At 41.4% G+C, this 23,252-nt stretch overlaps 1 protein-coding gene and 1 long non-coding RNA gene across 2 annotated transcripts; one reads left to right on the top strand and one right to left on the bottom strand.

Moving 5' to 3' along the window:
• The first annotated feature begins 1,819 nt into the window (after positions 1-1,819).
• Positions 1,820-15,751, top strand: LOC132117918 (uncharacterized). Its single transcript, XR_009425867.1, has 2 exons — positions 1,820-2,870; positions 15,114-15,751. It is a non-coding gene; the product is annotated as an uncharacterized LOC132117918 (long non-coding RNA).
• Positions 15,752-18,983: 3,232 nt separating this feature from the next.
• LOC132117677 (adenosine receptor A1-like) lies at positions 18,984-21,759 on the bottom strand. The gene is made up of 2 exons (XM_059526993.1): positions 21,419-21,759; positions 18,984-19,615 (listed from the first exon to the last, which is right to left on the bottom strand). Exons 1-2 carry the CDS (start codon positions 21,739-21,741, stop codon positions 18,985-18,987), a joined length of 954 nt encoding a protein of 317 aa, XP_059382976.1. The 5' UTR covers positions 21,742-21,759; the 3' UTR covers position 18,984.
• Positions 21,760-23,252: the final 1,493 nt, after the last annotated feature.

Here is a 23,252-nt window from a genome sequence, read left to right as displayed (position 1 = left end):
CAGACAACAGATTCTTCCTTGGCTATTCGCCGCTTATCAAAATAGTTGTTGCTTGAGTGCCAACATGTTGTAGTTTTATGTAACAGTACTGTAAATCTTATTGACCTGGGTTCTACGCAGTGCAATTGAAAAGATACTAGAACATTTATCTGTAATAAAATAAGTTGCATTGTTTTTTTTTGTTTTTTTTTTGTTTTGTTTTTTTGTGTGCCAGATGCATTAACAGCTTCTTATTCAAATTAAAATGTTTATCGCACCAAATGTTCTCACCAAACATTCGGTGTTTCAGTGCTGAATGTGCTGTAAATGCTATGCAGATGCAGTTGGTAGAAATCGTAACATAGGTTACAATTTAAAACCTAATCTTTTGCCATTGAAAATTTATAAATATTGCACAAATGCAAGTCATTATCTCGAAAAGCACCCGCCACACTGAAAGTAACAAACATTCTGGGAAAAAAGGGAACTAGGTAGGTGCAACAAGAACTTGATTTAAACAAGCTCTGCATGTGGAGCCGAAACATAAATGTGACAGTCAGCTGCCTTCCATCAGTCATTTTAAACAGCGCTCTGTTTTTTATGCAATGCTAACACCTGTGAAGTGCACCCAGCCAATGTCAACAGTTCAGGTTGGAAAGTGAGATGACTCTGGAGCCAAGGACCCAAAACAAACATGCAGAAAAACAATCAGCGTACAGGCATCACAGCCCATCCCATCTGAGCGTTTCCGGGCACAAAATTCAAGAGCATAGACATTTCTTTGAAAGCGCTTAGGTGCAGGAAGGCCGAGGGTCTTTTGAAAGGTACGCTTTACTGTAGGGGAGTAACCGGACCCGGACAGGATCCTGCTTTTAGTTGACTAGATGGCATGTGCAGGAAACGGTAGGCTAAGTGTTGAGGGAGGTGTACACCTCACACACATGAAAAGGTGCTCTGATCTGTCCCACAACAGGCACACCGGGTCTGACCTAGATTTCTCCCTGTCCTGTAAAAAGCTGCTCTGCCAAGTAAGGCAGAGTGGGAAGGGCTGAGCCGTGGTGTGTAGCTTTGCCCCGTCTCTCTCTCTCTTTCTCTCTCTCTCTCTCTCTCTCTCTGTCTCTCTTTCTCTCTCTCTCTCTCTCTCTCTCTCTCTCTCTCTCTATTTCTCGCTCTCCCAAACATGGGCGGAGTGTAGCGTGGCCTTTTCAAACTCGCCCGGCTGGCAAGCAGACTGGCTTTTGAAAGCAAGCAATGCTGTTCTGAACTGCTGCCAAATGAGACAGCCTCTGCCGGTGCAGCTGAAACTTTTAACAGCCTCCTCTCACATCGGCAGGAAGAGACACGGGGAGCAAATTTGTAGAAGAGGGAAAGAAAGAGCAAAATAAATCTTTGTATCGTCTGCAACTAAGGCACTGCATCAAGGATTTCCTTCTGCGCTTTAACGCTCCCCAACTTTGGCAAGGCGCCATTTGAAAAAAAAAATGTTTAAAAGAAATGGGGTTTTTTTCTCTCTGGGAGGATTGAACGGGGAACGGATGTGCTAGGAAGTGAAGAGTTCAGCAAGTTCAGTAATTGAGAAATATGTAAATGCATTAATAACAAAGGAGCTGTGACGTCATACGCTGTGCTGCCCAGGACACTGCCAGCGAGCAAACGGGACAAACGTGGACTCATTTGACAAGATGCTATCTTCATACTATAAAGTGTAGTCCTGTTTTACATCAGAGCTTTCTGGCACAGGAAGAAGACCCCACAACGAATGAGATGTTGCAGTCACTTCCTCTTTCATGGTAAGGACTTGAGGACCTGACAAACTTTTAGCGTTATGACTCCCATAGCCTATTTACATAGTTTTTCGCTACTTGTAACTAAATGACTGCATGCAAAGTGCAACTTGGATGATGATATCAAACACATGTTGAGTCATAAAACCAGCAGAATCAGCCAGGCAAATGAAATTAACCGAGTGAGGTGTCTTTCAAGACTCTTTGAGGAAGTACCACAGCCTGCTCATGTCATGTTTCGCAGATAAAGAAATCCAAAATGCAGGCGGTGGCAGAACAGCCTCTGGATGTGTGTAATGATTAGTGAGGACTATAACTCGAAGGCTCAAACTACCTGGGACAGATGCCAAATGCTGACAAAGGCAATCATTGCATTCTCAGGGGTGAGCAAAACCAACGCTTCGTCCTTTCGCGCTTCCTTTGGGAGGGTTATTTATATTCCCAGAGAAACCACCGAAAGCATTGACTAATTGCTTGAAGGGTCGGTCACATGCATGGCTAAAGGGCATGACAAATAGTGTAAGTATTAACCTGTTCTGGTGTTCTTTGCCTCTTCTACTGGGACCCGTTCAGCTGATCAAGTGTTTTCCTTGAATATTCAATTCTGAGCCCTTGTTTTCCAGACTGTGTACTTGGAAATACTGTAACTGGGAAATAAGGTTACAAGCTGACCTTCTTGCATTCCCGTAAAAACAAGTGTGTCACATTTTGCGTACTAGTTTGTCACTTGGGGTAGCAATAACCGTACCTTTATGGGCTCTTTGTAATTTTCTGCATGGCATACCCTCTCGGCTTGATCTCTGATTTGTTTTATGTTACTCAAACTCCCTTTCTTTCTACACCTCCTCTCCTTCTCTCAGTTTCTGTCTTTCACTTCGCATCCTGTGCCAAAATGGGCAGGGAGAAAGAGCTCGTGGTGAGGTGGGTGAAACGGAGGCCGCTGTATGTGCTCTTTCTTCAGCCACAACCCCGAGGAAGAGCATGTTTGGTGGTAGCACGTTTCTAGGTCTCTCTCCCTGAGATAGGCGTAGTATGTGCATGAGTCTTCTCTTCTCGCCGCCATGACCCTGCCTTGTGTTCTTTGATGTTGAAGCCTCTAGTCTGCAGGTATTTCATTTTTTTTCTCGCTTTCGTACTTTGTAATATCCCATAGATTATTTTGTCACTTTTTAAGAAATTCTCGTAAAGCATCATCGTTGATTCTTTCACCCAGCTGCTCTGGGTCTCTTGTTCACTGTTGTCTTCCTCTTGTAAACGTGTCTGCTTCACCCCTGAGTCCATGCCTCGGATTCCGCCATTTCTACTACACTAAACGACTTTCGGATTAAATAATTGTTGATGTACATTTGAGCAATGTTTTAACACTAGAAGCTATTTTAAAAAAGGCTCGAAGCTATGTAAAAAATTGTTGATATTTTCAAAAGTTATTTTCACAATGAGGTACGTGTTTCTTCAGATAGCATGCATGTTCCGTTAGTTTTGGGTCGTGTTGAGCAATTGATTTTGGGGTTTGCGTTTGTTTAGGAATTTGAATGATTTAAACAACATGTAAATAGTGTTTGGCTGCTACCTTAATGTTTCTTGAGGGAAATTAACACAGTGATGTGTTTGAATATGATGCTAGTGTTTAAAGGATGGCCTATAAATTCCCCTGAAGTCAAAAATATATTGCACATCCCACATTGTCTTCTGTTGAATAGATTACGGTCAGTTTTGTATTTTATATTTCTGTAAAAAGAAAGTGCCAGAGAGGAATCAGCTGTGGCAGAAATATTACGTTTAAGAAAGCTTAGGTATGAGAGCATTGTTAGACATTGGTAGATATGATCAAAAGGCTTTTTTTTATATTCAGCAGGTAATCTTTCGCAATGTAGGCTTGTCCTGTTTTTATACAAATGCTTTTCTTGTTTGTTTCTGTTGCGTTTGTATTGGTAAGTACCTGAATGCCAAAGGAAACAGAATAGAACTAGTTTGGGAAAAAATAATAATAAAATAGAACAGATTAGGAAGGATCTAATTTAATAAAATTCTTTACTAAATGTCATTTGTATCGCAGATAGGCAGAAGTAACTGAATAAAATACTGATCAGATATTATCGACAGAATGCATCAAACAGGCGTGTTTAATTTAAGGTTTGTTTAAAATAAAATGATGAAAGACAAAATTGTAGTTATTGATCGTAATGTAAGAGGGTGGTGAAAATCCATCAAACCAACTATTGTTAATATGTTGTGCCTTTTTGTCGAATTCATAGTAAATTCCTTTAAAACGGAATGAGCAATCAATGAGATCTTATTCTATAAAAAAGAAAACGCGACATCCTATTATTATTATTACGAGGTGTTCTAACTGGGATGAAATGACACCAATTCACCACTGAAATTAAAACTGCATCAATGAATTTGATTCAAACCTTTGTAAAAAATTAGAAAGAGACGCTCTCAAGATGGCGTCGACATGCCACGTGTTTGTGTACTACTGTACTAAGTGTATATTACTTAAGGGATTTTTTAGGGACTTTTAATACAGTCAGTCATTTTAATCACACCTTTATTTAACAGCATATCGGCTCTCCACATGCAATCAGTTATGGAAAAGCAAGACAGAGAAAATTGATGCTGTTAGGCTAGTTTGATGATTTTGCTATAGAGCAAGGATTTTTCTTGGGTAATGTCATTTTTGTGCTTTATTACTCGTCAGCAGAAGGAAACAGGGTAACTAATCTGCTGCTTTTTAAAGAAGAAGAGAGATACCCTCCAAAGAGGCACAAAAGTTTACATATACATGTTTATTTTGTTCAGAGACAGAGAAAGATGGTAACAGGAAAAAAGTGGAGCGAGGGAGGGAGGAAAGGAGAGCATTTCCTCCACCCCCTGTTCTCCTCAGATGAACTTATCATTTAGTGTCATATTTTCTCTCTCTCCCTCTTTTTTTTTCCTCTTTCCCATACAGCCCCGCTCCCTCCTACATTTACTGTAGCTGACAATCAGATGCACTCTGGGCTCCGACCCCACATTAGCAAACAGGAAGTTTGAAAACAGTGGTTAACCCTAAAAATACGTAGATTTCACTGCATACAAAATCAAATCTACAACCTCTTGCTGGAAAAGACAGAATAGAACACCAGTTTTTGAAGTATTTTGACTTAAACTGAAAGTTTTATTTGGATGAAGTGTTTAGAACGAGAGCAGAAAATCCACTGCAGGTGAGAAAACATGCAGCATATGCTCGGAGCCTATTAGTTACACGGCCCCAGATGGGGGCAGGGATCTAAGTCTAATCTGCAAGGTCTTTGTATAAATAAGGCAAGGCAGAATCCTTATCGTCGAGTTTCGATGAGTAACAGCAGGCTCTCCAGAGACCACGTGACAGAGTCAACCAAGGTCAAGCCAAGCCCAACTTCCTGTTTTTTGGGGGCCGCTATTTATGCTTTAAGGGCGTTCCTCTCTGGTGTAGGTTGATGACAGGAGATCATAAGCAGAATGATTAATGCCATTTTAAAAGAATTACAGCTTTCTGTGGCTCAACTCTTTTAAGCAGTGGTGTGGAGGGAATAACTGAGGAGTAATATCACAGGTACTGTAACTGGAACAGGAAGAAAAGTGTTGTTAAATGAAGTTCAGGGAAACTATACAATGATTCATACAAATGAAATATATGTTTCATGTTAAGAAATCTTGTGCAGCAGTTGATATGGTGGTAATATGCTAGAACTCGCCAATGGAAAGAATGCTGATCTACAGCTGTACAAACAAAAGATTACAGATGAGATAGCGACAGTTACTATTAATAGTAAAAAACAAAACATCTATTGTTTGTTCATACCTTATCTCACATTTTCCTGGTTCATGAGACATGATTCTCGGCTATATGGATGCCAAAGGGATTTTCAACTGGGAAGCTCCCCTCCTACGTTAAATTATCGCTTCACAAAGGCATTGTCCCAAGTTCCGTATTCTTTTATTTTTTTTTATAAATTGTGACCTCTTACTCTTCCTCTGCCAACATCCCCCACCCTTAAATGCTCTACCCACCACCCTCGTCTCTGTTCATTGAAATTCAGCCTGGCATACAGGCACTGCCCCTTTCTTGGCACCACGCGGCGACAGAAAGGAGAGGAGAAAATTATAATGAAAACAAGAATATGTACCAATTTCTCAATCGCTGAGCTTGTGCCAAAAAGTAAACCGGTTTCGGTGGATCTGATGCGAGCTTATCGATAGCCATTTTCGGTGTATGGTTTCAGCAAATATCGTAATCACATATGGTCTTGGCAACCATAACGCAGTGGGAGGCGTTCAGCAGGCTAATTGATTTGCATGTTTACCTCCTGCGATTGGATGGTTACAAGGGCTAACGGCTGTGTCTTTTGATCGCTAGGTAAGATAGAAGGCCTTTTGTTGATCTGATTGGATTTGTTTACCTCTTTCTGATTTGTAAAACCCTCAGACAGGGAAGTAAGATGATCCTTTGTGGCTATAAAGTGCTTGGTGTATGATTACGCCAAGAGCTGGTATGGCATAGGTGATGCATAAACAAATGCAGGCAATTAAAAATGGCAGCCATTTATTGAGGGCTTTAGCTGTTTCTGAGAAGATGAGTATGTTTTTAAGGTTAAATGTCCATTTAATAGCAGGCTTTGTCATGTATATCACAGGGTGCAAAGATTTTTTTAACCTTTGCAGTGTTTTTCATGTTAGAGACACAGGCTCTGTTCCAAAACCTAGTGAGCTGCCTATGTAGGGAGCGTTTTAAGTCATCATAGGCACACTCCTGATGTGAAGGCTGTTCCAAAAGGTAATATATTTCACTATTCTTAGCATTGTAATGCATGGCAAGAGTCCTTCAATGAGAAGCCAATCCCAGAATGCATTTTAAGTTTAACGTTTTTTCTAAGATGCAATTATATGATAAAATGTCTATAAAAATCCATATAAAATCTAATTTTAAAAAGTATTTTACTCAGTATTGCAGTGTGTATTTTAAAGTGTAGTAGTCTTAGCATAGCCACATGCTACACCAGACTCGACTGAAATGAGTCGAGTTTTTGCTTTCCACAATGTTCCAGATCAGTCACTTATAATACTGACTATGCAGTAGATCGCAAAGGCAGTTCACTATGTTTTGAAAAAGACCATTTAGTCTGCAGAGGGCAACCATACCCTCTTTTAATTCAGATTAATTTGATACATAATACATAATACATACATGCTTAATACATAATACAGTGCAAAGTCTTTGACAAAAATGCCTGCTGTGACAGTTATTGACTATATATTGGTCTCCCATATTGAGGCTATAAACTAAAGCTGATTTAAACATGTTGAGTTATTAACATAAGGAAACCAATGCCTGCAATGCTATAAAGTATTACATGCAGATTTGTGAGTGCTAAGTTATGTTAATGCTATGACTTTGTGTTGCAAGCCTGCATGCATTCAGTTTAAGAGGCTTGCTTTTTACATTTAAAGAATACAGAAACATTATTTCCTTTTCAGGAACTCGAGCTGCGTCGAAACGCTTTTGGGGAACGTCCCTGACGAGACCGACTCTGAATATCGTGTGCAATCAGTCCATCGGAAAGGCGTGACGTCACGGGCGGGGTGACGTAGCGACCAGGAAGCTATAAAAGCACGTGCCATGCAGCTGGCTTCAGCTTCGAATCTGTCAGCAAGCGCTCTGTGTGTGCATGTCAAAAGTCTGTCCTGTTGGTCCTATTTATTGTTGTCTGTCCCTTAGCCATTAAAAGATCGCTAAAACAGCTCAATATGCCTAAGCAAAAGCAAAAGACCAAACATATGAAGGGCGATTCCAAGCCACGTTATAGATTGTGTGTTCCTCCCTGCCCTCGCTACATTACGAGCGGGGATACACACAGTCTGTGCGTGGCTTGCCTGGGATCGAAGCACGCTGAGTCGGCTCTCGAGGGGGCCGACTGTCCGCATTGCGAGCGATTGCCAATGCGGACGCTTTGATCCCGGAGGGCTTTCTTCGAGGAGGGAGCCTTCACCAGCGCTCCTCACGGTGCTGGCCCCGCTTCTGCCGAGGCAGAGCGGCTGCTGCACTCGTGGGGTTCGCAGGTGGATCTGTCAGAGGGAATGGAGACGGGCCAGTCCTTATCTCCTTCCTCATCTGCCAGATCCGGCGCCCAAACCCTGGGTTCGGAAGCACGCTCGTCGGTTTCTTCCCCCCGGGGTGAGGGATCAGCTCTTCACCTCTCGTCCTCCGAGGAGGTCGATGTGGAGACTGTTGCTGGGGATTCGCCACCCCTGTCGCCCCAGTATGAGGAGCTTTTGGAGGTAGTCACACGAGCAGTAGATAAATTAAAAATCGACTGGCCTGCTGAGAAACAAACTGAGCCGCAGAGAAGCAAATTAGACGAACGCTTTCTGCGGCCGAGGCAACCACTTCCACGTCGGAGCCTTCCGTATTTTCCCGATCTCCATGATGAGTTATCGAGATCGTGGAACCACCCGTATTCGACCCGCCTCTTTGGCCCCGATTCACTATATTATGGCAACGTGATAGGGCTGGGAGAGCGTGGTTATAGAGCGATGCCACGGGTCGAACAGACACTCGCGGGCTATCTGTCGCCCGGTTCGGCTTCGTCTCTAAAGGCTCCGACATTGCCCACTAAGCCGCTTCGAGTTACATCATCGCTAGTGGGCAAAGGTTATGTGGCAGCAGGTCAGGCTGGGGCGTGCCTTCATACTATGGCAGTCCTGCAAGCTTATCAGGCTGACCTGCTGAGAGATATCAATGAGGGGGAGGGGATTAAGTCTGAAGAAGTAGAAGAACTCAGAAAGACCGCTGATCTCTCCCTCCGCGCCACTAAAGAGACCGCTCGCGCAATTGGGCGGTCTATGGCAGCCTTAGTGGCCGCGGAGAGGCATTTGTGGCTGACCCTGTCAGAAATTAAAGAACGAGACAGGGTCTGCCTCCTGGACGCCCCGCTTCAAGCCTCGGGCCTGTTTGGCGACACAGTCAACACTGTCGTCGACAGGTTCCAGGAGGCACACAAGCAGGCGGCGGCGTTCCAGAGTTTCCTCCCTCGCCGCTCTCGTGGTGCATCTGGGCGGGAGATGACCACGCCACATACCGGCTCCTCACACCGGGAAGCGCAAAAGCAGAGCGTCGCCGCTCGTGCTCCCCCACGTCGTGACCGAGGGCAACGACGCTCTGAGTCGGGGGCTTCTAGGGCAAAAACCCGAAGCCCGGAAGTCCTCGACGAAAAGATCCTGACGCCAGGATCCAGAGGGTAGCCCCTGCTGGGGTAGAGCACGGTCCACCTCATTATACGGTGCCCGTCTCACCTCAGTACCCTCAGGAGGTCGGTCTGCCAACCCTGTCAGAGTTTCAAGGCGCAGCGGCCTCCAGCGAGCGCCACTCCCAGTTACTTCCGCCCGTGAGCGTAGCGGAGCTGGGATGCTCGCCGCCCCTTCGGGGGCCTCTTACACCAGAGGTCAGTCTCGAGAGACTGATTCCCTTAGTAGATTATTTAGCAGTGTGGAAGCTACTGCCAAATGTATCTCAGTGGGTCCTGCGTACAATAGAAAGAGGCTATTGCATTCAGTTCGGTCATCCACCACCGAAGTTCACGGGGTTACACCGACTGTGGTCGGCCCCCAGCAGTCTCTGGTTAAAGAACAAGAAGTGAATACCCTATTAAGGAAGGAGGCCATCGAGGTGGTCCCTCCTCTAGACAGGGAATCCGGGTTTTACAGCCGGTTTTTCATAGTTCCAAAGAAGGATGGGGGGTTGCGTCCGATCTTAGACTTACGTCTTCTGAACCGCTCAGTTATGTCACTGAAGTTCAAAATGCTCACTGTCAACCAGGTTGTAGCTCAAATTAGATCCGAGGACTGGTTTGTCACAATAGATCTCAAAGACGCATACTTCAACATATCCATCCTTCCACAACACAGGAAGTTTCTGAGGTTCGCTTTCGGGGGCAAAGCTTATCAATATCGAGTACTTCCCTTTGGCCTCGCACTCTCACCCCGCACGTTCACGAAATGTATGGATGCGGCTCTGGTATCCCTCCGTATGCAGGGCATCCGCATTTTAAATTATATCAACGATTGGTTGATCCTAGCTCAATCAGAGCAGATGGCGGCTCGACATCGAGATGTCGTTCTCGCACACATGGGGGAGCTGTGTTTGAGACTAAACGCCAAGAAGAGTGTACTTTCTCCAGTTCAGAGAACCACCTATCTAGGCGTAGTGTGGAATTCGACCACGATGCAGGCACGATTGTCTCCTGCTCGGATCGAGTCGATCCTCACATCAGTCGAGAGAGTCAAAGAAGGCCAGTCACTCACTGTCAAACAATTCCAGAGATTGTTAGGGCTGATGGCAGCTGCGTCCAACGTGATACCTTTTGGCCTGCTGCACATGAGACCCCTACAGTGGTGGCTCAAGTCCAAGGGCTTTTCACCGAGGGGAAATCCACTTTGAGTTATCAAGGTCACGCGGCGGTGCCTTCGTGCCTTAGACATGTGGAAGAAACCTTTGTTCTTGAATCAGGGCCCGGTGCTGGGAGTTCCTTGTCGCCGTGTTACGCTAGCGACAGATGCGTCCCTCACCGGTTGCGGTGCGGTCATGAGTGGCCACCCTGCCCGCGGTCTGTGGAGTGGTCGCCATCTGACATGGCACATCAATTGCCTAGAGATACTAGCAGTCTATCGAGCATTGAAATATTTCCTCCCAGACCTGAGAGGTCACCATGTGTTGGTGCGCACCGACAACACATCAGTGGTCTCTTATATCAATCACCAGGGGGGTCTGCGTTCGCGCCCCTTGTACAAGCTGGCACACCAGATCCTTCTGTGGTCCCAGGGCAAACTCCTCTCGATCAGAGCAGTGTATATTCCTGGGAGATTGAATGTGGGAGCAGACATACTGTCGAGACAGGGGCCGAGGCCCGGGGAATGGATGCTTCACCCCGAGGTGGTGAAGCTGATATGGAGAGTATTTGGAACAGCCCAGGTGGACCTCTTTGCGAATCAGGAGACATCGCAATGTCCCCTCTGGTTCTCTCTAGTTCATCCAGCTCCTCTGGGACTGGACGCTATGGTACAGACCTGGCCGAGGCTTCGTCTGTATGCTTTTCCCCGTATCGCTCTGCTCCCGGGAGTTCTGGCGAGAGTACGCCGGGACGGGGCCAGTCTACTACTAGTAGCCCCGTTCTGGCTGGGCCGAGTATGGTTCTCAGATCTAGTCTCGCTCCTCGACGGCTCTCCGTGGGAGATACCGATCAGGACAGACCTACTCTCACAGGCGCAGGGCACGATAATTCACCCTCGCCCGGAGTTGTGAAAGCTGTGGGTGTGGCCCCTGAGGGGGCACAGCTGTTAGCAGCTGGTCTCTCAACCGAGGTTGTTGAGACCCTACTCCAATCCAGAGCTCCCTCTACGAGGAAACTGTACGCCCTGAAGTGGAAGCTCTTCACTTCATGGTGCAGAGACCGCCAGCTTGACCCAGCAGACTGCCCAGTTGGTACAGTTCTGGAGTTTTTACAAGCCAGGCTCTCTGCGGGGTTATCCCACTCCACCTTAAAGGTTTACGTGGCGGCCATAGCTGCTTTCCATGTCCCTTTCAATGATCAGTCAGTGGGTAGACACTCCCTAGTTACATGTTTCCTCCGTGGTGCGCTGAGGCTGAGACCTCCAGTACGATACCGTGTTCCCCCCTGGGATTTGGTTGTGGTTTTAGAGGCTCTTTGTAAAGCTCCATTCGAGCCAATACAAGATATCTCAGATAGACATCTGACACTTAAAACTGCCCTGTTACTGGCAATCACCTCACTAAAGAGAGTTGGAGATCTTCAGGCCCTTTCGGTGGCCCCTACTTATTTAGACTTTGCCCCTGGTATGGCCAAAGCATTCTTATACCCTCGAGCGGGTTATGTTCCGAAGGTTCCCTCTGTTACACCACAACCTATCGTACTGCAGGCCTTCTGTCCTCCTCCCTTTCGGGAGCCAGACCAAGAGAAGCTAAACTGTATGTGTCCAGTGCGAGACGTCACGCCTTTCCGATGGACTGATTACACACGATATTCAGAGTCGGTCTCGTCAGGGACGTTCCCCAAAAGCGTTTCGACGCAGCGTCTCGTTCCTTCAAGGAACTAGGGTTACATACGTAACCTTGGGCCGATCATTCTAAAACTAATTATTAACCTAATTTGAATTCCATTTTTAAATATAGCCTAGTTTTTAACAGGCTTTGTCAACATTAAACGAAGATTTTTGGTATGTCATCTATGTTTTCTGTATTTTCTTATTTATTACATATGTCATCTACTTAAGTGTAAACTTTTGCAAGCATTTAAAGTCACATTTCAATCACTTAGTGTAAATCCCCTTACAATACTGTACTGTTAGGGTGTGGTGATAATCATATTCATTGTTTTTGTCGTGAGCATTTAGCTCTCAACATTCTCTCATGATTCACTTAGGCCTTTAGTGCCATGTAGAAAAATTTAGTGTAATACTTCACTTTTGTGGGCTCATTAATGCAAACTATTTCCTGAAGTCAATGAATAAAGTGTTATAACTAATACAGGCATCAAAAGACTATTTAAATATTGCTGCAGTTCTATTTTATGGTATCTTATGATTCCATTTTCAAATCCACCCACACCGTCTACACTGAAAGCAACAGATAATCTCTAAATACTATCTTAAATACCCATAATACTCGTAAAAATCAGGGCATTTGTGTCTAATTTGCATTAGCATTAGTGTTACAGATTTTTAAAACACGATTAAAGAAGTCATTTACATATGAAAAAATCTAAGCGGCACTAAAATGGACCTAAATACCTGGCAAAGCACCAAAAGCACTGGTTAGTCCCCATCAACACGATTACTGCATATAGGGGAACAGAAGGGCAGACTAGTTCCCCGTGTAATCTAAAAATGATCCAAATGCCACATCTGTCAGACCATATTAACATATTTTCCTCTTTCACGGATGAAGCATCAAACGTCGTCCTCGAATAAAGAAGCAGCTCTAGAATAGCCAGTACATCTAACATGTTAAATGCTAATAACTACATTTTTTCTTTGATTACATCACAGTTGCATGTTGGAACTAATGGAGTTGGTATAAAGTGCACAGCCTGATGAATTACACACACGCACTGATAAGAGATAGTTAAGCGTGTTTTGCACAGCTTCTGAGCTGACCTTTACAGAAAAGTTAGCAAATCCGAGCTAGCACAGTAAAGTCATGTCACGCCATCTCTCACCTTCTGTCTCCTCCTTTGTGATCCCGCAGACTGCATCTCGTGCCAAAACCTTTCAATCAATGTGCCCCCAAATGGGCCAGAAAGAGCATGTGTATGCTAATTAGCTAAGAGGACTTTTGTATGTTAACAAATTGCAGAAAGTCAATGTCTGGAAGAGATTTGACAGAGCGTGTCTATTTATGCAAACCGGACATGCTCCAACTCTCAACACCACACAATAACTGCTTTTATTGCCGTTTTGCAAATGTTTTGCGTATCTCCTGTTGGAAGTTTATGTTGGGTGTTCAAGAATGAGAACAGATAGGCTACTTGGGTTGTAAAGCTACAACATTCACAAAATAAGAAAATGGTTTAGCAGGATGCTAATATGTTCAGAGTGCTGATGTTCAGAGATGTTTAGGTTCATCACGTATGCTAGCATGCTAACAGGCATCCAGAAGCAGATGATTTTCACAGCATATCTGTTCATTTTGTTGTGTGTGAAAGAACGCTATTGACTCGAGGATGAATCTTGGCTTTCTTGTGGTTGTACTGATGCCAGGCGTCCTTCAGTGCGCCGAGAGGGAGACCCTTGCTCGTGCAAACAGCCTCTGAGAACAGTGAATGGGTTTTTCAGGCACACCTCACAGAGGTTGCAAGGAATGCACAGCACTTGCACCCTAAAATGGCCGAAATGACGCCATTTTGTTTTCCCTCTATTTTGCTGTGCGGAATAGCAGAATCAGCTTTGTTAAGGCTACAGGAGACAGCTGGGGAAGCCATGTTTTACATCGTCTGTTTACCTCAAAAGCGTAGCTTACGCAATGTTGTCTTGTTGGAATGAGCTCAGTTTTTTTGGCAAAACGGGCACGAATTCCTGGCAAAGGATCAAGACTTTTTTTTTTTTCTTCATGATCCAATGCCAGCCTACTAGAATGAGTGAGTAATTTCTTTGGCTTTCAAAATTAGCGCTTCCCTTTTAGCCTGCATCCTGGTTCAACTCCTCACAGTTCCCCAGTCTTTTTTCGCGTTTGATCGTTTTTCCGACTCAAATAAGCGCCGCTGACTCGAGTCTGGAGAACACACATGCCAAGCTTTCATCTACTGTTGTTTTTCTGCAACTGCATAGAAATCAGCAGCTCTGTGATCTATGACAGAGCCATTCTGATGGTGTGACTGTTTGACTGAAGTCAGACCGTTCGTGTCTTAACATACAGCGCCGACAGTTGAACACCTTGATTTAGAGAATAAAACATTAAACCATGCACAATCACAAAAAAATGCTGCACAAGCTTTTCTTATAACTAACTTCACTTGAAATAACCTTTAACCAGCTGGTGTCATGGTGACTTTAGTGGATGTGTGAATTCAGTTCTCCTCAATTTCTGTAATGGTGTCCAGTAAGCAATGATTTCAGACACTAAATGTGTCATTTACAGTACAATTAAATGAATATGAATTATAACTTAAATTTAAATTAAATGCAACTAATGTGCTTTTTTAACTCACTTTGATAGGACTTAAAGGTGTTCTAAGTGATGTCACACATTTTTTAGGCCAAAACATTTTTTGTCACATCCAGCGAACATCTCCTCACTATCCGCTAGCTGCTTGTCCCCTGAACACACTGTAAAAAAACGGGGTCTCTCTAGACACCACAGGCTCCACAAACAACAAGAAAAACAAACTAGGCTCACCCGCACCACGAAACATAACAAACTGTTCCAGCCAATAACCGACAAGAAAGATTTGGGGGTGGGGTTTGGGGGGTTAGTGCACGGATGAGGAGGAGGGAGGGTCTAGCTAGCCTCCGTTTTGTTTGACAACAATTTGAACGTCAACAAGAAGTTACGACTCCCGGCATCGCTTAGAGCACCTTTAACTACATCCTTATATGTATTTTCATAAATTAGCATGTAATCCGGTTGTATTTAAAAATATACTTCTAATATTTCAAGTACACAACAGGTGTACATTCAGTACAATTAAGCACACGTTTTCTTCACTTGGGTAAATGTATTTGTTCACTTTAAAACACTTGCTCAAACTGTTCTGTGGAGTCCAGCTACGAAAAAGTTTGACTGTTCAGTTGTGCTAACCAGCGTCTTTCTCTCCGCAGGAATCCAGCGGTCTGCTTTCTGACTGGTTGACATCTGCTCTGCTGTCCTTGGGGCTGAGGTAGTAGATTGAATAGTTGTGGAGCCCTGCGCTCTCTCTCTGAGATAACTATACAATCTACTGTCTTTCCTAAGGTGACAGCCAAATCATCCACAAACACATGTCTGTATTCATCCAATGAGTCGTGAAGGATATTCGCTCAAGTTAAAGAAATAAAACGGGTTTGGACTGATGTGTCATGTTGGCTTCATTCATACTCAAGCGTGTCAGGCGATGGGATTGGTGTCTTGACAGGGTGAGGTAGTAGGTTGTATAGTTTGGTGGGAGGGATCAAACCCTGTTCAGGTGATAACTATACAGTCTATTGCCTTCCTTGTTGTGCCAACTATCTGCCAGCTAGTGGAAAATCCCTGGAGTTTAAATATTGCTTAAACTTTACAGCCAGCTTCACGCCACATTAACTATGTATGTGAACACAGTGTGTAAACAGTGTGCTTATTTCAGCATCTATGTATACACACTGTCTGCATAAGCAGAAACAATTACACCGTAGTCACCACAACATATGTTGAAAATACCCTATAAACCTGTTTGTAGACTTTTATTAAGCAGCTAAATAAATATGTTCCATTCAGTAAATCTGACTGAATCAAGATAATGTAACTTAAGCAGTTTATCTGCACTTAATGCTTTTTGGTTCTGTTCTGTGTAGATTAATACATATTTAGATGTACAGTAAAAGCTTATGTAAATTACACTACGATTTAAAAGTACTTTTTTTAAGTGAATTTCAGCAAAGATGTATTTAAACGTCAAAAAGACAGTAAAGACTTGTATAGTGTTACAAATGATTTCTATTACACAAATGCTGTTCTGTTCTTTTTCTACTAAATCCTGAATCATGCAGAAACGATTTTCTGTCAGAAATTACTAGTAAATTTCATATTCAAATTAATATTTTTTATTTTGAAAATTGATAATAAGAATTGGTAATAATCAGAAATGTTTCTTGAGCAGCAAATGAGCATATTATACTGATTTCTGAAGGATCACGAGACACTGAAGACTGGAGTAATGATGCTGACAATTCAGCAGATTCAAAAAAAATTATATATGTATATATATACACAGTATATACAGTGTGTATATATATATATATATATATATATATATATATATATATGTAAACAATTTGGTTATTTTTAGAATTACAGGGCTTAATTTCTCTGCAACAGCCTATGAGAACATTAAGTGTTTGCACATAGATTGACACCCGGAACTTTTGAAATCACATTTATGTATCACCAAGTCAACTCAGGACTTCTCTCACAATTCAGATGCCAATTGTTATTCATATGAACATATGGAAATAATTATTTGTAACTGCTTTAGAATAAAAATTAATCCTAAGAGACTTCTTATAAATTCAAAAAGTAATAATAAAAACAAAAAAATCACAGGAACAGGAATTTAATGACGATCAAGTTTGTCATATTCTCACTCCACTATACATTTGATATGTTATGGTCACTCATTTAAAGGAATATTTGTGCTGTATAGTGTAGCAGCAGAAGTGTTGCGAGTGTGAAAGCACAGTGAGACTCTTGCAGCTTTGTGTGTGTGTTTTGTGAAACAGGCCTAACACTTTACCTAACAAGCCTGAACAACATCCATGCCTCTCTTTCCAGCTTAACATGCAGATCTAGTATAACATATGAAGAGAAAAACCAGATTAAAAGAGATTTATGGAGCTCGGATTTATGGCTTAATCAACATTTTGACTTTTCTGTTGGCTTGTGATCAAACAGGATTTTCACACATCATAACAGGAAATTCAGTTTCAATCAGACAATGCATGTGGCCTTGTTCAGAGAATGAAACATACATAAAGAACTGCACATTATGCCTAAAATGATTTTGTTCTATGAATAAAATAGTTTTATTCAACAATATTTTGCCTTTGTGATTTTATTTTAATTTTCAAGTTGATTTTGAGCAGTTTTTACAAAAGAGTTATCTTGTAAAAAATATTCTGCTGTTTATATTCCTCTGATGTGCAACCTTTATAAAATATAAATCAAACACATTGTATAAACAGATAGTATTCTGTAGGCATATAGTTAAAGGATCAGAGCTTTAGAACCATTCATAAGTGATGATTTTATGAGTGAAGATTATATGTACCAATAAAGTATATCTTGTGAGAGTATACTTTGATATGTTCAGTAAGCATTTCAAAGTGTATAGCTGAGTGCATGTCTAAAACAAAGTATGACTAGCTATAGTCTGGAAACAAACTGAAAAAAGAGACATACCACTCATTATAACTATATATTACATGTTAATATATAACACTGCTTACAAAACACAATATGTGCAACAATGGCATGTCAATATTTTGAAGTTAATTCAAGCAAAACTCTTCAGTCCACACCTTCTAATAAGGTTAGTCATACTGTATACTATATTTGATATCCTGTCCTCATATCCAATTTCTACAAAGTTGGTTGCTAATAAATGTAACCGTGCACAAATATTCATCTGTAAACAAAACTTGTCAAGTGGGACTTTGGTCTACAAAACAAAATGACAGCGGCATCCAGTGACTAACCACACAATCACATGGTAAAAAGGAATAAAGTGAAACTCTCTGCAATCAAATATCTGAGGATATATAATATTAACTATAAGCTAGCACAGTTTTAACTGCTCTATTAGCTCTTTTTTGTTCTTTCCATTATAAGGTAGTCAGCCATATTTGGGATTTCAACTAAACAAATAAACAGTCTTATATATATATATATATAGTACAAATATAAGTCTATATATATAAAAATCCTGTTAAATAATAAACAAAAACTTAATAAAATTCCAATTTTCCAATTCTTGTAAGCTCCAGTTACAGTTTTACACCACAAATTATAAGATTAGATAGTTTTTACTTATTTAAAACAATAAATAATTCATAATAATTTATGGATTATCTCATAATTGTTAAGGCCAAACTCTGTCATAGTCATATTTTGCTATCATACATACAGTACACATCCACACATGGTACAATAAATTATCCTGCTTTGTCACATTTGATACACAACTTTCAAGACCTCTAATTTATCAACATGATCCAACTTTGCTGAAAAACGTGTTAAACACAACATAGCACATGCCTGCCTCTGTCATCTTACTGATGTTTAAAAAGGCTTTTTGTAGTATCACTGCTCGATAAGCATCACCCTTCATCTTTGGGCTTCATGTGTATTTCTGCTGTAGAATCTGTAACCATTTGATTAACGTGAACATAGTGAACATAAGTGAACATATGATTAACGTTTATGGTGTTAGTAATATTTCAAGATTAATACTTACTGGACTGAAGCAACTATTTATTTACTTATTTTGTTTTTATCATGTTAAACTGTATCAATTATGATCCGTCAGGCTTTTGAGGAATGTTTTTTGTTCATCTCTCAATCATCATTGCATTGCATGTTTTGCATTCCACATTAAAAACTATATTATTGGCAGGTGTAAGGCAATCTGAATTTTAACTTAATTTCTGGCCATAAAAATATCAGCAACTGCATTAAATTAAAGACTTTTTTCACACATTATTATTATTCCATACTATTGGGCTTCTGAAGCACGCCTGCTCTTTCTCTGTTAGCAGTTTACAGTGTTATTGTAAACGCTTGTGGCGCCCTCTAGTGGTCATGCAGCTTCACAGCTCCTGAAGACTGAAGCTTTTCTGTGATATTGTAGCAAATCTCCAATAAACTCTCACTCAAAGATCGACTCAGAATGGTATCATACAGTGCAATCATGATTGTATTCTATCTACCCGAGTCATGTGCCTGTGTTGGAGGGAAATGTCATTTGATGGCCAGTTCTCCCGGCTGGGATCTCCATGAGGAGCTTGAGAAGTCTCGTTGTCCTCTCCAGCACAGAACATACTGTCTCCAGATCTCCAGGTAAGCCTCCCTGATCTTTGCGATACGGAGGGCGTAGACCACAGGGTTCACCGCTGAGTTGGCGTGAGAGAGGAGTATCCCTACATAGAAAGCGGTCTGGGGGACGCCTTGAGGACCCGTTGAGAGCAATACACAGTTCATGAGATGCAGAGGCATCCAACATGCTGCAAACAGCAGGAGAACCAGAGCCAGAGAACGTGCCAGCCTCTTCTCCTTGATTAGAAAAGCCCTAAGTTTAGTCTGGTCTTCCCTCTGGAGGCGTTTGCGCAGACTGTAGAAGACCAGAGCATAAAGAAGAGTCATGGCTGCTAAAGGGAGTAGGATACAGCCCAGGTAGTTGAAGTAGACCATATAGGGCAGAGAGATGACAGCTAAGAAGGTGCAGTTGATATGAGAAGAGTTAAGGAGCAGGGAGGACTGGGAATCGCCATTATGCCAACCAAAGAGAGGGGTGAAACCCAGCAGACAAGATATCAACCAACACAGGACCACTGCCGTCCAGGAGCGCTGCTCAGAGGCGATCTCCTTATACCTGCAATCACAGAGAAGGTCAACCGCTAATTACATTTACAGCTGGACACACACTTAAGCTTAAACATTTCCTTTGTGAAAAAGAAGTAACAGTTTCATAAAGAGCACTTAATATGAACAGAATATACTTAAGTGTGAACTGAATATAATGTTTTCAGCCACATAAATTTATTTTAAATGCAGTTAGCTGAACGTTAGAGTGCTGGTTTGACCCACTTAATTAGGACTTAAGTACATCTTTAGATTGTCTTTTATATACGGTTATATACACATTTATGATTAACTAAATTATACTTTAAAATAGTTTAAATCTGTTTAACTTGTAATATAGTTTAACTTGTAATATTATATCTAATACCACACTGCATTAGAATCAAGTACTTTACATTTGTTTTAGTACATTAGTCAACTTTAAAATAAGTGTACTAGTTTAAAATAGAATGTAGTATGTAGAAACTTTCATCTTCTGTAAAGCTGTTTTGTGTATTGTGAAAAGTGCTATACAAACTGAATTGAAGTGAATTAAAGCATGAAAAAAGATACATAACTTAAAAAAACAAAACAAAGTGTACTTAAGTGTGTTAAGAAACAGAGAAACAGTGCAGGGCTGCATTTCCCAAAAGCAATCCTAAATTGCTTTTAAAACCATTTTATTATTATTCTTTTTTGTTCATGTAATGCAGTGATTCTGAAACTTTTGATCTAAATATTTACTTCACGTTTCCCTAAGATATAAAGTTAATATGTCAATAATTTAACACCATTTGAATATTCTCTGATATTATAATAATGTGTTTCTCATTGAGCTCTGGATGTGGGAAAGGCATCTTTCACATGTCAGTTGGGAATACAGTCAACAAGTGGCATATTGTTTAGATAAATTCAGTAAGTGTGAGAACACAATTTAAGGAGCCTAAAACAAAAACAGGACATGAACTCCAAAAGACCACTGACATGAAAACTAGGAACTGAGAAATTAAAACTGTACTATTAAACAGAATCATATGACCCCTTTAATATATGTGGCCCTGGAGCACAAAACCAGTCATTAGTAGCATGACTATATTTGTAGCAGTAGCCAACAATACATTGTATGAGTCAAAATAATACATTTTTATTTTATGTCAAAAATCATTATATTAAGTAAAGATGATGTTGCATGAAGACATTTTGTAAATTTCCTATCGTTTATGAATCAAAACTTCATTTCTGATTAGTGATATTTATTGCTAAGGACTTCATTTGGACAGCTTTATAGGCAACTTTCTCAATATTTTTCTCAATATTCCTCAGATTCCAGATTTTCCAATAGTTGTATCTTGGCCTAATATTGTCCAGTCCTAACAAACCATACATCAATGGAAAGCTTATTTATTCAGCTTTCGGATGTTGTATACATTTCAATTCCGATTTTTTTTTTACTGGTTTTATGGTCCAAGGACACATACTTAAATCCAAGTTGTGATTTGGATAATCTTTTGGTTTTCTGAGTCTTAATATTATGGCTTGCTGTTATACGTCATCAGCGGAAACAATTTTCACTCAAAAATTGCGTATTTTGTTCTTGATTACTAGTAAATGACTCAAATGTCTTCAAAATATACCATAATATTCATGGTCACATCTGTAGCCTATTTAATCAGCTAATGTAAAAAATCTAAATTGTAAAACTAATTATAAAGAAGCGGCAATCAACACATCGAATTATAAAAAAAATAATAATAATAATAATAAAAAAAAAAAAATGTTTTCTGAAATTTTTTATTTTTTATTCACATCTCTTTTTTTGCCAAAAGCTCTTTACCTGAGAGGTATTGAGACCCGTAGGTATCGGTCCACAGCAATAGCCAGGAGAGACAGAACAGACGCTTGGGTCAGCACCAGCACCACACAGCTGACCGCCAGACAGGCTTGGAACGGGATCTCCACCCACCCATCCACCAGCACAGCCAGGGGCACTGCCACCGCCCCCACCAGCAAATCAGCCACGGCCAGAGACACCACGAAACAGAAGGTAGGCTGACGGAAGGTCCGCCTCAAACACACGGCCCAAACCACCAGCACGTTCCCCAGGCAGCAAGCCATGGCAATGAGCAGCTCCAGAGAGGTGTAGATCAGCCAGGCCATGAGGAGAAACCAATATGAGCAAACAGAACACAGTCTCAGTCGAGTATGAAGAAGCCTGTGACCATCTGGTCTGCACTCCTCCACACACACACACACACACACACACACACACACACCCCTGATCTTCAGTATGCATCTCCGGGGGTCTCATTTCCACTCATACGTCTTCTGAATAGACAATATTATTCACAGTCACATCTGTATCTCATCAAGTAATTCCATTTGCAGGCGGACATAATAATGATGTTAAATTCTGAGTCACAATCAAAATGACGGAAAGCTTGCTGCAAATATTAGTTCTAGCGCACGTACAACCTTACAGGTGCTTGAACATCTTCTTCAGCTGCTACAATACTAGAAAACTGCCAAGTCTACTGTGCCTACTTTTTTTATATATAAATTTTTTGTAATATATATACCTGTATATACAAACCCGATTCCAAAAAAGTTGGGACACTATCTTTTGATAGAGTAAAAAAAAAAAAAAAATGGAATATTTATTAATTGTGAGTAAAAAAGGAATGGATTATTTTACAAATCTCATAAACTTATATTTTATTCACAATAGAATATAGATAACATATCAAATGTTGAAAGTGAGACATTTTTAAATGTCATGCCAAATATTGGCTCATTTTAGATTTCATGAGAGCTACACATAACAAAAAAGTTGGGACAGGTAGCAATAAAGAGGCCGGAAAAGTTAGATGTACATATAAGGAACAGCTGGAGGACCAATTTGCAACTTATTAGGTCAATTGGCAACATGATTGGGTATAAAAAGAGCCTCTCAGAGTGGCAGCAGGGGCGGACTGGCCATCTCGAGCACCGGGACTTTTTTATATATATATATATATATATATATATATATTTTTTTTTTTTAAATGACGGAAATCATAATATCACATCTCTTTTCTATGCAAGTGGATGAGTGAGTCGATCGTGAGGGCGCGGCAGATAAGGAGTGTGTTATGTTTGCATGTGAGTGTTTTGTCCTCCCTCCCTGTTTAGTTTGGTTTACTCCATTGCATATCTTGAAACACGCCCCCTTTCACATCGTCTAATTTACAGAGAGAGAGAGACAGATTTATCCGGAACAGAGAATTTCTCTGAGCAGCAGGCCACTGTATACGTTCACCGGGAGCCATATCACCCTGGAGCCCAAGACCGGTTTCCCACTGAAGCTAAGCAGGGCTGAGCCTGGTCAGTACCTGGATGGGAGACCTCCTGAGAAAACTAGGTTGCTGCTGGAAGAGGTGCTAGTGAGGCCAGTAGGGGGTGCTCACCCTGTGGTCTGTGTGGGTCCTAGCGCCCCAGTGTAGTGATGGGGACACTATACTGTCAACAAGCACCGTCCTTCGGATGAGACGTTAAACCTGTGACTCTCTGTGGTCAGTAAAAATCCCAGGAAGTCCTTCGTAAAGAGTAGAGGTGTGACCTCAGCTTCCTGGCTAAAATCGCCCATTGGCCTCTGACCATCATGGCCTCCTAACAATCCCCATATCCGCTGA

The sequence above is a fragment of the Carassius carassius genome, chromosome 37 (assembly GCF_963082965.1).
Source record: "Carassius carassius chromosome 37, fCarCar2.1, whole genome shotgun sequence".
NCBI classification, from domain to species: Eukaryota; Metazoa; Chordata; class Actinopteri; order Cypriniformes; family Cyprinidae; genus Carassius; species Carassius carassius.
This window is presented reverse-complemented; position numbering and strand designations above follow the sequence as displayed.